Source organism: Helicoverpa armigera, chromosome 11 (genome assembly GCF_030705265.1).
Source record: "Helicoverpa armigera isolate CAAS_96S chromosome 11, ASM3070526v1, whole genome shotgun sequence".
NCBI lineage: Eukaryota > Metazoa > Arthropoda > Insecta > Lepidoptera > Noctuidae > Helicoverpa > Helicoverpa armigera.
The window spans coordinates 12,764,479-12,779,466 of NC_087130.1; the positions used below are offsets into that span (position 1 = coordinate 12,764,479).

A 14,988-nucleotide genomic window follows, 5' to 3' on the forward strand; every position below is an offset into this window, starting at 1 on the left:
TACTAGATATCTGCTCCGTGGGTCCCATTACGGTAAACTGTCTAAAGTCTTTGTAAAAGTAAGATTGTCCCATCAATGGTCACATTTCCCATAGATCATCGGCAGTGGACGTAGTAGCGGGCGCAACGTCACGCCGTGGCTCGTACCGCACAGATGAGCCCAGCACCACGCCCTCGATAGCTCCGGACTCAGTGTCGATGAAGACAGGCCGATCAGACGTCGCGGAAGCCAGCTGTGAGTTCTCTCTACTTATTTTTTTTGCAACGGAAGCCTAAATGACTCCAAACAATACTTTTACTTAGGCCGGACATAGCAGCGTTGCAGCAAAAGACTGGGGCTCTAAATGCACTAGCGGCCCTAGCATCCCGGAGCTCAGAGTCATCATCAGAACCAACAATATCGGTATCGGCGGCCACGACGGCGGCGCTGGCGGCGGCCGCGCGACAGATGTCCGTCGACGCCGAGGCCATCAAAATTGTGATACATGACGTTGATGACCGCACGCCGCGTCGCGTCTCCCTGCCGGGACCCTAATGATAAAGGACACAGATGTAAGTTTGACTTCAAAATCTGAAGTTTTATAGTCAATCTAAAAACAATTATTTCCACAGTACCCAGCGCAACATAAATTATTCTCAATTTTTCAGCTCATGTATTTCATAAGCAATGTTTTCCAACCGAAAACATGCAACGCTTTCATGTCATGTGTGTCATATTTACCAAAAATGTGGTTAAGCGTAATCACAAATATAAGCTCAACAAAGGTATGTAGGCAGGTTGTGGAAATGATTAATTACAGCTCGCGGTTTCGGTATGCGTTGTGGGCGGCAAGCCGGACGCGAGCGGGCGGCGCGAGGCCGTCATTGTGGACCGTGCCGGGCGGCCCGCTGACCTCGCCGGCCTACAGCAGGGAGACAAGGTGACAATCACACTTTGTGACCAAACCCTGCATTGATTGACAGGGTTAGAACTACTTAAAGAGGTCCTGTTCAGTTTAGGGTTAAATACCTCGGATTAGAACCTAATGGAATATGGGAACATAGAAAAAACGATAGGATTTTTATTTTTTTTTTAATGTTACAACTTTTTATTGTTGTTTCCATCTTATTGTAATTGGATGGCTACATATACCAAACTTTATGTGGAGGTATTGGAATGGGGCGGGTGCCGCTAACGGAGCGCAGCTTCGAGGAAGTGTGCGCAGTGCTGGAGCGCGGCGGCGACAGCGTGGAGCTGCTGGTGGAACCCGCGCCGCAAGTCGACGACCCGCCCTCGCAGACCAACCAGCCCTCCATGCATCATCATGCCCTATACGGTACTCTATGCTCCTACCACGTCTAGCTTTTACTGTCTTTCAAAGCGAAGTTATTTAGGCAGAATACACTATATTGCATTACATATAGACCATGGAGGAACAAATGATGTGCGGAGATGCCATAAGTCTGGTAGGTCTTGCAACTTCTTGTAGAGGTCAAGTAACATACGTGGCCAAATTGATCTGATGGTAATGAACTAATTAGGTGGTCGGGTTCCTTGAGACATCGGTCAAAGATGAATTCCAAAGATCGATACGCATACAAGGGCGGGCAAGTAACGTTCCTCGTCCCCGAACACCCGCATTTTGGCGCACTACTTTCTCAAAAGATTTTGCGTCATGGCATCTCCGCCAGTCATTTTGTTCTCCATGGTCCTTGAATAATTTCTAAAAATAAAGATACAAAACAGTAGTAGCGTTAATTGCACACAAAACCGAAACTATCATTGAAGATGGAAAGTTTCCGTGATTCGCCCTAAACACCGTGTAGCGTGGACTATTCAACTGCGCAGTTACAATCTCCCGCGATCGTATATTGGCTTTGTTATAAACTGGCACAACTTTATCCTACAGTCTCGTTATGAACCGAACAATGAATACAATGTGTCTGCTATGTGAGACGAGATATATCAATATAGAATGGAAAATGAAAGTGCTACATGGTCCTATGTGGACTTAATTGGAACTGTGCAGTTGAATTGTTCTCCATGAAATGACATATGAGATTTATGCATGAATAACTTATCACACTCTCAAAGACACCAAACACAACGATGTTATATATTCCATTCAATGTATGGACACTGTAAATGAAGTAAGCTCGTTAATTTGCCTACACATTCGACACTGATACACACTGCTTACTCATACATTACATCTCATAAAAATACTAATGTAAATATACTTTCTCACGTTATTTTGTTTCTGTTGATCTTTCCTGCCAATCAGTATCTAATATTAACAGCATTTTGTTCTCTACCTGTCTCGTTCTGCACCAACACTACTCCAGCCTTCTTCTTGCGCAGTTTTACGGTATATTTTACACTTTTTTTGCATTCTTACTATTTATCTAGCATTTTCTTGTTTTATACTGAAATCAGTTTCTCACAACTCGGCCATAGTACATGAGTCTGTGTTTTGATTCACAGAACCGGATACCGACAAATCACCATCGTCGCCGACCCGACGGAAATTGCCGAAAACCCCGGTATAATACCCATACATAGGCTTTAATTGTAACAATATGTGTTGTGAACCCATAAGACATTGAGCCAACCGCTCGCCCTTCATAAACTCTAGTAGAGACTGTCACTCGGTGCCTACTCCTCTGCGCTCTCGGGTCATTCATTACTATACGTGTGATCTTTAAGCATTGTGTTGTTATGTTAATAGATCATCTTCTTCAATCTACCCATGAGGACTTTAGGCTATTTCCAAGCATTTTTATAAGAATTTCAATACCTAACGTGATGGAAAGGTGAAGTAGTGTAGACAAAGATGATCCACTAACTAGAATGACGATTGAACTTCATTATTCGTTAGTTGGTATCATATTCGATGATGAGCTTTAAAGAGACGAGCCCTAGAACGACTCGGAACCAAACAGTTAGATTGAGCAAGCGTTGTACACATAGATTTGTAAAGTAATTCAGAGTTCCAAAGTAAACGTTCATCTCTTTATGTGACGGGAGTTGATGGTGCTTCTTGGTGTGATGTTTGTTCCACCGCTCGTTTCACATCACCGAGACCACGCGAAGCACGATCACTGCAGCCCTGTGACGGTCCTATTCTGATCCGGCTATAATAAAGGCTTGGCACTAACTTGAACGGTTGCTTTGCCTTTTGATTGTGTCTGGAGATGGGGCCGAAGCGCAGGGGCGGGTCTCCACTGATCTGCTGTGATACTGTAGCACTAATCAGTCAGACATCTTCCACGTTAGTCTAGTTGTAAGAGATTAGTATTTCTATATACGATCCTAGATGTACTTTAACTTTGTTAACCTTTACTATTTAGAGAAAGGGATGCTCTGTTTGTTTACTTAAAATATTTATACACCTATATATTTTTAACTTTATTTGTTATCTATATTCGTTATACGTTACCGTTTATATAATGATTATCCTAAGTGAAGTGTGTGAAAAAATGCTACCTACTTATTTTCAGATTTTTATTTTTTCTATCACCCGACCAATTTCATAATGTCGCCATCGGCACCAGGCGGAATTAGGGAACGATCGGCAAATACACAAATATCGATGAAACACATATGAATAAGTAAGTGTAGTCAGAGGCTAACTACATTAGTGTTCGATGGTAGATTAGGGGACTCGTCCCGGCATCGAATATCATCTATAGGATATCGTGGATGAGTAGCGCTCTTTGTCTACCGACATTACCTATACAGATGTAGTGAAGCTAGATTCGCCGCAGCTTTCAGCTTGGCCAATGACAACAAAATTATACATTCAAAAATGTACCTATATATAATCACAATGGCAACGGCACAAACAGTTCACTTCATACACCGACTTGAGTGAAGATAACACCAGGGACATAGTAAGGTAGAGGCAAAGGGAAGGTAGAAGCAGCTGGACAACGTTGGGACGGCGGCGGCGGCGGCGCCCAGCGGCGGCGCGGCTCCACTCCCGTTTGTACCGTCTCATATCTAGCGCATCGAGTGTCTGTTACCGAGTCTTGCTGTTGACTTAGTTTAGTGTGATGCCGCACTGTATCGAAGGCGCTCGCAGCGACTAGAGTCTCGTTAGCTTGGAGTGGTGGCAGCACGGTACACCGCACTGGAACACCTTGTCGACAGGCGCGCACCGACGCTTCTGTCATGTGATGACGACACCCTACAGCGACACGATGTACATAACCGCTCTTACTTGTAGTTGATTGTTACGACCCAGTACTTACAAATACAGATATGCATGAAGTTGCACAATGTCGATATGTGCATATTGATCTAGTAAAAAGCACCGTATAAGACAAGGCCTTTGTGTGTGAAGTATTAATTCAAATGATGTGTTAACGTTCAAGCTATATGAAATGTCTGTATACTTATAAATTATTGCGTTTTGTCATTGTTATGGTGAAAATACACATGTGTACCGTTAACGCTTAAAATTTTAACATGTTATTTCTTATAATACCGTTATTAATTTAAAGTCAATGTGAATGAATGCGCCGATGCAATTCATACCATCATGCTCTGCAATAAACACATTTCGCAACTCCAAGATACCGATGTTCACTACCTACAGTATTTTATTCACTCACAAAAGTAAGTCAGATTTGATTACGTGGCTGGCAGCAATTTTGATAAAAATACATAAACAAGACATAAAATAAACCATAGAAATAGAGGAGAAAAAGCTTTCCTAATGCTTATAGTTGATTTACCGGGCCATGATCAATCTTTTTAACATATTTTCTACAATTTGAATTATTAAATATTCTATAGACATTAAATAGTAGACAAAATATGATCCTTCGCTGAAATCTGCAATATTTTCTAACGTAGATTTGAAATAGACTTCCCCAATCCTATAGGAAGCTTGTGCAACAAACACTATAGATGAGAGCTGGCAAAGGCCACATGCAAACGATCCTTAGAGAATGTCCGGGTGAACGTTTGGTTTCGGCTCCTGACGTAGGTACATGCAGCTTGTGAGACCGGTATCAGCATGATACAGCTTCCTGCATGGCGGATGACACCATCCGATTTTATTCATTACTTTGTGTTTCATAGAAATGCCTCAGCCCGACGCATGTTACTCTAACGTAATATTTTCAACTGGATATTACAAATTCTGAATTATATTGATGGTGATATGAATGCATTGCTATAACTCGCACAGAATGGATAACAGTCAAATGAATTTCTCTCTGGCTGATGAAGGATTGATAAATAGCTGATGGTTGCTGCATGTTACTTGATAAAGTACAATGCATTCCCAAAGGTTTCTTACTGATTTAGATTTTGCATAACAGATCTTGGGAAATTGTTACATTTTGTTATTATTTTCGTTTATGCCGACATCACCCTTATTTGTTTATTGTAGTCATCTGTTACCGAGTTGTATATACCATGTGACTTTGTTGTAAACAAAACTTATATATCAACACATATCAGAGTTATTGGTGCAAGTAGTAGAATTATCGAATTATTATCCTAGTAATATTTCCCAATTTCTATAAATGAAAATTAATCTCTATATGAATGAAAATGGACCAGTAACTCTATGAGTCGCATTGTTGTACAACTTATACTAGAAGGCGTGAGATGTCATATGTGCGCTTTACGTTCAGGAGCAAGACCGCGCGGACCGCGCGAGGGACCGCCCGCCTGCCCGGGCGCAGCTGCAGGTGTGGTTCGAGTGCGACCTGCGCAAGCTCGTGGTCGTACTCATCGCGGCCGACGACTTGCCGCCGCGGGACCACACGCTGGGCTATGGAGACGAACCAGAAGCTTTTGCCAGAATACGCCTTCTGCCATCACTGTAAACGAAATTCTATACCTAATTTCTAATGACTTCACAATCCATGAACAGTATTTACAATGTAAACGTTTTCTTCACAGTGAAAGTTGCCCACCTGTGGAGACAGACCCAGCATCTGCTTCATGCAGTCCCGTGTGGAATGCTACTTTGAGCTTCGGTGGACTTACAGCAGACCTGCTAGCAGGCCGAGCGTTGGAGCTCACCCTCTGGGACGCCTGTCCAGGCATTGACCCTGTTCTTATTGGAGAATGCACTGTAAGTTAGAATCAAACTTGAAACCATTAATAAGTGTTCGCTACCGCGACTGATTCTGTAATTCTGTTGAGCCATTGTCATCATGAATATGCATTTGCAGATGGAAATCGAGAAAGCATTCGCGGAAGAGCGTGCTGTGGTGGACGCTGGAGGAGCGCGGGCCCGGCAACGCCGCCGCGCCTCGCACGGCGCGCGCTTTACGCCGCGGAGACTTCGCCTCCCAGCGTTCAGTGTCAGGTAACGAACGCGGATCCAACCCTAACATGTCCAGAGATGGTCGCTGCTCACTTATCGACTTCAATGCTATTCCTTCTGAAGCCCCTCCGCATTCGTATTTCCATGGCATTTCATGCGGGAGGTTCAATCGGCCGCGAACATGAAGATTTGGGTGTTTAACTTTTTCCTCCCCAGTTATTCCTTCTATCATCCTAATCGCATGCCTAGATCCAGAATAAGAGGATTTACCGTTCGCGGCCCATCGCACCTTCAAATCGAATGCGAAGTGGGCTCGAAATCCCCGCTTTTCATAAAACAGTCTTTGTAGATTTTGTCGTTAATGTCACCGTGTACTAATCTTTCCATTTCCAACTATATTCTGCTTTACTAACCCTGCTTTGTGGAGTTTGATGTTTGTAAGGACTACGTGAATTATCTCAAGGGATCACAAATTGATGCCGCATAAAAGCGTCGATTACAAGATAAGTATCCTACATAATTGTAATGTAATTATAAATTGCAACATATGACACCCCGGTGATTAGTGAGTGACAACCATAGTAAACGTTTGATTAAATAAAATTCAACTTAACTCGTTATAGTGTACGAGCATTGGTATGTGCTCTAAAATGTAACTTATGCCCTTCATGTCTTGGATCCGCGCTTAACGTATACCTTGACTTAGGATCCGTAGTTTTCTTAACCAATGACTATTATATAATGGTGATTTTTATTGTTTTCAGATGACGTGGACTCCATCGGCGAATGTGCTTCTTTACTCCATCCCGACCACGCATGGGGAGGCTCACGTCGAGGCTCCTCTCAATCAGAAACACTCGAAGTGGAAGTTTATCAGCTTGGCAAAGATTTCTCTCGATCTTTGCCAGGCTCACGCCGTTCCTCATTCCAACAACAAGAAAAGGGTAATGCTATATTTTGGGAGTTCCAGGAAGCATCTACATCAAAGTTATTTTGATTACTTGTTAGAGTTTTTATAATAAGAGTTTCCTCTGACAGCTTTTATCTAGCGTATTAGTGAGCAGTTATTCAAAACCGCAGCATTGTGAGATGTACGAGGTGCCGGTAGGTGAGTGAGGTAAGTGCGGCAGGTGGTACATTAGTGGCGGTTGTGTAGAAGGCGGTGGCGACGTGTCGCCGGCGATGAGCGCGCGGCGCACGGAGCGGCGGCGCTCGTCGTGCGTGCGGCGCGACCCGGACGACATCCTGCGCTCGCTGCGCGCCGTCAAGGGCGAGCTCGGCCGCACGCTTTCGCCTCCGGCTCCACCGCCAGGCGTAAGTGCAATACTCTTACTGACTCCTCATTACACTACATCGCTCATGTGACCTTTGTTATGTCCTAGGAAAGCCTCTTCGTCAACACCGAAGAATCACTTTGATTGAAATAATTATCACTATAATAAAATAGAGCTTACCCAAAACTTATTAACCTTAAACTTTCAGATATATAAAATTAGTTCGAACATTACATTCATCATTAATTCCGTATTGTGTCACTCAGTAATTAAATTGCAATAATGTGTATCCTCTGTAGAATCGACCCGATCACGATTAAATTAAGTTATTTTATATGTATGTTTCCTTACACAATTATTATATTGTTTAACACATTCCCTTCGGCTTCTTGCCTTAAAAATCATATGCGATAATAAGGTAAATCCGAAATATGTAAACTTGTCCACTTCGACTCTCCTGATTACACCACAGATCTCATTAGACAATGCGAACTTGAGGGTAGTACTGATTTGTACTGTGTTGTGCTTGTTTGGTCAGCAGCAACGGACCGTTAGCACCTCGGTAAGCGACTGCTCGTTCGTGCCGCGCCCGCGCGTACTCCCCGACAGGGTTTGTTCGTGTGCGGTGTCGGTGTACGCGATCCCTGTGACGTCCGACGGCCGCCAGTTCCCGCATGTCCACCGTGCCGCCACGGGCCTCCCACCGTCCCCGTTGGTCGCGTCCCGCTTGCATCTGACCAGTCAAGTGGGCGCGGCGGGCGCGGTGGCGGCGCCGGGTGCCACGGTGGACATTGGGCACGTAGTAGCATGGGTCATACATCGCTTGCGCGGCGGCCGCGCGCACGCACCGTTGAATGTGGCTGCGCCCGAAGCTTCTCATCACTTCACTGTGTCTGTACTGTACTGTCCTGACGCATGCCCGGCCGCGGGCGATCACGCTCACTTCATCTGTCTCTGTGTTCCGTCTGTTCGGCTGCCCGTCTACGTTCATCTCGATGGCATTGTGTCGCCTAGGATGTTTTGGTTCATTACCTCTGCGAATGTCACTCATTGTTACAAAGCGCATCTATTAGATTTCTTGTAAATATAATTTATTATCCTATTATAGTTAGGCCGTAGTTAAGTATGGCGTTTTCCTTCAATCTACTCGACTAGGAAGTAGCTACACATTCTGAAGCGTAGGTCGCGGTCGCGCATGACGTAGCGGACTCGCGGCTCGCCGAAGCCAGCGGTGGCATGGGCGTAGCACACTGGGGCAAGCTGGGGCACTTGCCCCACCCTGGGCCCTGGCTCTGACCTATAAGGTGTCTGATTGAATAATGTTTTACTAACTCTAACTAACAACATCAACAATCATATGTACTATCCGTAAGTTATAATCCGCATAAAAAATTGTCGACTTTGAAAAATAAATAAATAATGTCGGGACCTTTTCACACACGGTCGGTTAGCCCCATGGTAAGTTATTAATTAACTTGTGTTATGGCTGAGATGACGATGATGATGATGACATATCGTAACACCCAGACCACGGCCAACAAGCATGCTCATCACACAAATGTCGACCGAACCGGGAATCGAACCGGACCTCAGGTTCGGCGGTCCGGCATGGTGACCATTGCGCCATCGAGGTCGAAAGAACGAAAGGTCGAAAAGAGCGCGATCAAAACAAAATACACGCTAGAGTTCCCGAACGTGCGCGGTGCGCGCGTCATTTGAAAGCGAGCCGTATTCCCTAAAATATTAGTTGCTATGTGGCGTAGCGAGCCGAGCCGTCCATCTAATCCAAAAATAATGCATTGAAGGAGATGGAACTGGTAGATGTGATCAAAATTTCGAAATGCAATTTTATCCTAGTGTAAAACCGCGCTCGCTATTTTGCTTGCCCAGCCATGTACGACCTGTACAATAGAACGATCGTTTAGCAAAGTGGTTCTTAGCCGGTGGTCCGCGGACCACTGGTGGTCCCTGGAGGCATTCCGAGTGGTCCGCTTAGCTGCGCGACGTTGCTATACGTTAGGTATCTAACTTTATTTTTATCGACTTATCTATACGAGCAAGGGGTTTTCGTATGGACGTTAATCGGGTGTGTCGTACCTAGTCCTCCCATTCATGAAAATGTATATTTGGCCGACATTTTACGTAGTTTTGGTTTTAAGTCTTAAAAATAATTAAATTTCGCTCGCTTCGCTCGCGTATTCAGAAACTATATTTTTGTTTTGTTAAGAAACAAAAGTTAAGTACGTTTGGGCTACATTTCACGTAATATTTGGTTTAAGTCCGATAAATTTCGCGCTCGCTTCGCTCGCGTATTCAGAAACTATATGCCCTTATTTTGCATTTGTCAACAAACAAAAGTTAAGTACGTTTGGGCTAAACTTTACGATATATTTGGTTTAAGTCCGATAAAATTTCGCTCGCTTCGCTCGCGTATTCAGAAACTACATGCCTTTACTTTTGGCTTTTGTCCTGTGTGTGATTGTTTATTTTCTGTACCTGAAAATATAAACCTCTCAAATTAAGAGATTATCAAGTTTGAGATTAATGGCTCAAGATACAAAAATCGGAGGGCCTCCGCCCTACCCCGAGGGATAGGTTGACTGCTGCCCCACCCTGAGCTCCAAAGCTGGCTACGCCCATGAGCGGTGGCATGAGTTATGTTTCGGTACTCCTACACAACCGCAAGTTTTCCTAAAATTCAAATAAATGGCTGTTCATGACACGGAATGCTTACCATAAGTTGAGGAACGCTTCAGACAACTATTAGAAATTCGACTCCACTCTTGGCTGCACACGATATATCGCTTTCTCTTTCATTTATGTGTTTAGGAAAGGAAACATTCGATTCTATGTAAACGAAAACTGTATACATTTGGCACGAAGCTGTTTGACGTGCTTATTTTATGTAAATGTTTATTTTTCATCATTTTAAGTGTTCGATTGAATGGTTTACTATCATTTTGTACTTTGGTTTTTGTTACTTTTAAATGTTTAACCAACTAGAATGAAAGACTCATTATGATGCCCGCCATCCGTATATAAAACAAATAAACCGGAGTACTACTCGGTGAAGCGAGTAGTGGTCGGGGCGTCAGGTGTGCGCGGCGGTAGTACGTTGTATGTGAGTGGCGCAGGCACGGCCACGGGGCGCAAGGGCAGCATGTGGGCGGCGGTGCCGGCGGCGGCCGCGTGCGACGCGCTGGCCGACGACGACGACGCCGTGCCGCTCGGGCCCGGCCAGCTGCCGCCGCGCAACGCGCATCTGCCGCCGCTGCACGCCGAGATCAATATCAGCATCATTATGATCAAGGGACAACTGGAGCTCGAGGTATACTCACATATTACACATACGAGCTAGACAATTTTATTTAAACAAAAAAAAACTGAAATAAAACAAAAATGTAAGCCTTTAAAAATATCTTGGAAAATCTACCAACGACCAGGCATGCACTACAATGAAAAAATTCCACGAAATATTTTCGCTAACAAACGAACACTCGATATTGATGAAGTGACCGAAATGAAATGGCTTGCACACAGGTATCGCACGCTCGTCGTGTGTATGGCGTGAACGGTGAAGTGCCGGACTCGTACGTCAAGTGTTACCTGCGCGATGGGGATAAGTGGCTGCATAAGCGCAAAACTCGCGTCATCAGGCGAACCACCGAGCCGCACTTCAAACAGACGCTCAAGTATCAGGTACAAGTAAGAATACGTACGGGGTTTTGCCGCACTCTTTTAAACTTAAGTAGATTCATAACTTAGTGCATGGGAACATTAAATACTGATCGGTGTAGGTAGTGGAGAGATCGAGGAGCTTGTGGCTAAGAAACAGCTGTACGAGTCACAACGATCCTAAGGTTCAGCAACCCTTGGCGCTACTGGGTTGAGAAAGTCAAATGTATCTTCGCTCTTTGCAAAACACATACTGGTTCCCGGAGATCCGGGGCATATCCATATTTATTAACATTTGAATAGTTGAACATAGTGCAAAATGGCACTAGCTACGCCAATCAGTAATAATTACTTGCATCACGCATTACAATAAGTCATTTTAAGATTGCTGCAGAATGAATTCACCACTTTATTATTGAAAACAAAATCTTTCTTAGTTTTACTAGCTATTATATTGCATATTCTTATCGTATGATTATAATTGCAGTGTAGGTATTCGATATTTGGTACACAAAGAGCACGTTTGTTCAGGCGAGCGAGGCGCTTGGCCGCACGCTGGTGGTGATGCTGTGGCAGCGCTGCGGCGGCTTCGAGCACAACCTGGCGCTGGGCGGCGCAGAGATCTGCCTCGACAAGCTCACGCTGCCGCAGCGCACGTACGGCTGGTACCCGCTGTTCCCCGCCACCTCGTTCGCCAACGACGAGTCGCCCGACTGATCCAGGGAGCCGTCGCCGGAGCTCAACTAGACAACTAGCGCTCCCGACGGCTCACATGTCCCATACGATCTTATTTATCTCCGCCGTGCATATTCCACATATATACGCCCACAATGCCCCAATATTGGACTGATAAATGTGTTGGTTATCGAAATTTTCTATCATTGTAAATAATGCAGTGTAGATCAAAATGTTACCTAAAAATATTATTCGCTATTTCTGTTTGCAGTCAAAATACGTTTAGGGCATAACACAAATATAACAAGCCTACGGGTTACAGATAAAGATATTTTTGTGACAACAAGAATAATTCTCAACCACATGCCCAGAAGAAATAATCAACACTATTTAGACTGTAGTTTAATAAAAGGAGCTTATTGTAGACAAGTGCTTCAATTTTTAAGTGTGTATGTTATGTCCACATATGGATGTGCCTAATAACTGATTAGGCCTTTAATATAGAAATTATTGTTAGCTCAAGAGATATTTATTACGTTTTATTAAAAAAATATTACGCTTCAACTCTATAAAACAAATATTTGTAGCAGTTTTGTGTTATGTACTTACCTATAATAAATCTTATAAATGTGTGTCACCGTATGATTCAATACATTCAGAATATTTAGAATAGTACAACAACTGTAGTGCATTTCATGTGGAGTACAATAGTTTATATAATAATTATAAGATACTTACACTGTGTGCATATGCATGTAATTATATCACTTCGTAACTGTCACTTCCAACTCTTCACAAAACTTTCTTAGAAAGTTATTTTGTAACAAAACATTTTTCTTTCTTGACTATCATCATTCTTATTGAGATTAACTTATCGTTAGCGTCTGTGTAACTTGTACCTATCTCTAAGTACTTAGATATTCGAACCAACACTATCTTATAGCATACGTCATCAAAATGAACCCCAACTTCGACACTTTGCCTTATATGATTAATACATTTCTAAAGTTACTCTAGTAAGTAAGCGCGTCTAGGTACTATTCTTCCAAGGTTGTGCTTTAGTGAATTTTCCAAAGTATACCTACTTGATTTATAAATCATCTCTATACCAAAGTGGTAAAAAAACATTATTTCTTCGTGTCAAAAATCTTACTCTACGAACTGTAAATAGTTATTGTGAAATTGATTTTCAAAATTTTCTACGCACAACATTTTCGTGATAGAATTTATAGTAAATCTTTGTATTACCTAGATTGAAACAAATGTACACATTTGTGACAAATACCTACCTTAATATTTCCAATTCCGCGATATTGCAACATAAAGTGTTTAGGAATCATGTCATAGATGTAGACAGGACATTTCGATATTGTAATATTCATGTGATCTATCTTAAATAAGTGGCGAACGTATTGCGAGAGCATGCAACGTTGCACTCGCACATATAGTTAGACACACAAATTCATTAAGTAGATATTTAAATATTCGTGAGATGAATGATATTTTGGTCATCGGTGTTAGTAACAAACTACATATCCTGTGAGAGGTATTTAATGTAATATATCTTGTCGAAATCTGTGTTCTTCCAGTGCTATCATAGCTTAGTGGCTCACCTGACAATATTACACTTGCTTACTTGCGATCACCGTAACGTAACAAGCGAGGACAGTGGCGCGGGACACTCGCACACTCACGCCTCGGTGCCGTGTCACTGTCCGCTAGAGCGACGCGTCTAGTTGTCTCATCTATCTACCTTGTTACGGTGCGCCATTTTATTTTATCGTGGTTGTACATTTTCCCAAGAGAGAGAAATATTTATTAGAGAGATCTAAATATTCACTTATTAGATTAACTAAATATTAAAATACTCGAATAATTCAAATGCCTAAATATATATCAGGTGTTAAGTATATTTTACACTATAATTTTGTATTTGATTAAGTTGAACAAAATATACATAAATTATATAAATTATTTATAATGTATCAATGAAAATCTAGATATTTAATAATATAACTATCAATTCTGACAGAGTGTTAGGATCGATCTACTTACGCTTATTATCTTGATATGTTAGAGTTAACAAAGTAATATTCTTACGTAAGAGACGTATGTATGTAAAGACATAATCTAATATGATGTGCCTCGATGAGCCCCGATACCGCGATCACCCGCAGTCGTCCCACCGGCACTCGAACACTCACGCGTCGCGCGCTCTACTACTACACTACACTCCGCAACTTGTGATAAGGTATCGGATATCATACTATGTACCTTCCCTACTCTAGCTATAGTATATATTATATATATCAATTCTTCCTAGAACACGAACATTTCCACATTCCGTGCCTTGACCAATGCTGAAAGTGCTTAAAGCTTATCTACCTATATTATATTTATTACATAAAATATAATCTTATCAGCCTAACATTTTGGGCCTAAAACTCTAAGATTGAATAATATAAACTTGGATTCGGTTATATTTTCAGCTTTGATCACAGGAATGGAATGGAACTCTACAAATCCTAGTACGTAACAATGTGTGTGTCAAAGTATATTATTAAATAAATGTGATAACAAATGAGTTTATTATAGCGATATAAACAAAAACACTTGCGTTTTATTATGTCACCACTGCATTCGTTTAAACTACTTAATATATTTCATAGTCTCATAAATCTGAAGGGTAGTAAGTATTAGATGAATCGCCGATGATCTAATATCTATCATAGCATAACAGAGATGAAAAGTTAATAGTTAAAGTGACCATACACGGTTGTGGACAAAACCGACTTAATTATATCAGTAATAAAAGACTTGAAGACAAGTTTATCGTGACGATACTTTATTGACTCCAGAAATAGAATACAACCAAAAGTACACATTAAAACGAAAATAAAGATTTCTTAGACACATACACTTTTATAGCTCTAATGATCCATTTATATGTAACAGACCGCTACTGGTAACAAAATGGCAACAAAACCGCGTGGGTACAGGGATTCTAAGGCCGGTAATACATGGACCGCTTGAAGTAGTCAGGGCGACAGCTTCAAGCTGTCGACTGCACAGTGAACTGCAGAGTTCTATGGACGC

General features: G+C 42.3%; 1 protein-coding gene across 1 annotated transcript in view; it reads left to right on the forward strand.

Annotated features, from left to right (window-relative positions):
• The window catches only part of LOC110370055 (regulating synaptic membrane exocytosis protein 2), a 102,283-nt gene extending 87,765 nt beyond the window's left edge, over positions 1-14,518 (forward strand). Inside the window, 19 exon segments of the mRNA XM_049850838.2 lie at positions 95-179; positions 182-234; positions 303-521; positions 523-551; positions 800-818; positions 820-919; positions 1,148-1,163; positions 1,166-1,315; positions 2,464-2,522; positions 5,628-5,818; positions 5,899-6,073; positions 6,174-6,208; positions 6,210-6,310; positions 7,033-7,212; positions 7,425-7,559; positions 7,562-7,582; positions 10,677-10,870; positions 11,083-11,241; positions 11,749-14,518. Of these exon segments, the coding sequence (XP_049706795.2) occupies positions 95-179; positions 182-234; positions 303-521; positions 523-551; positions 800-818; positions 820-919; positions 1,148-1,163; positions 1,166-1,315; positions 2,464-2,522; positions 5,628-5,818; positions 5,899-6,073; positions 6,174-6,208; positions 6,210-6,310; positions 7,033-7,212; positions 7,425-7,559; positions 7,562-7,582; positions 10,677-10,870; positions 11,083-11,241; positions 11,749-11,934 (2,107 nt within the window). The 3' untranslated portion in view covers positions 11,935-14,518.
• The last annotated feature ends 470 nt before the right edge of the window (positions 14,519-14,988 follow it).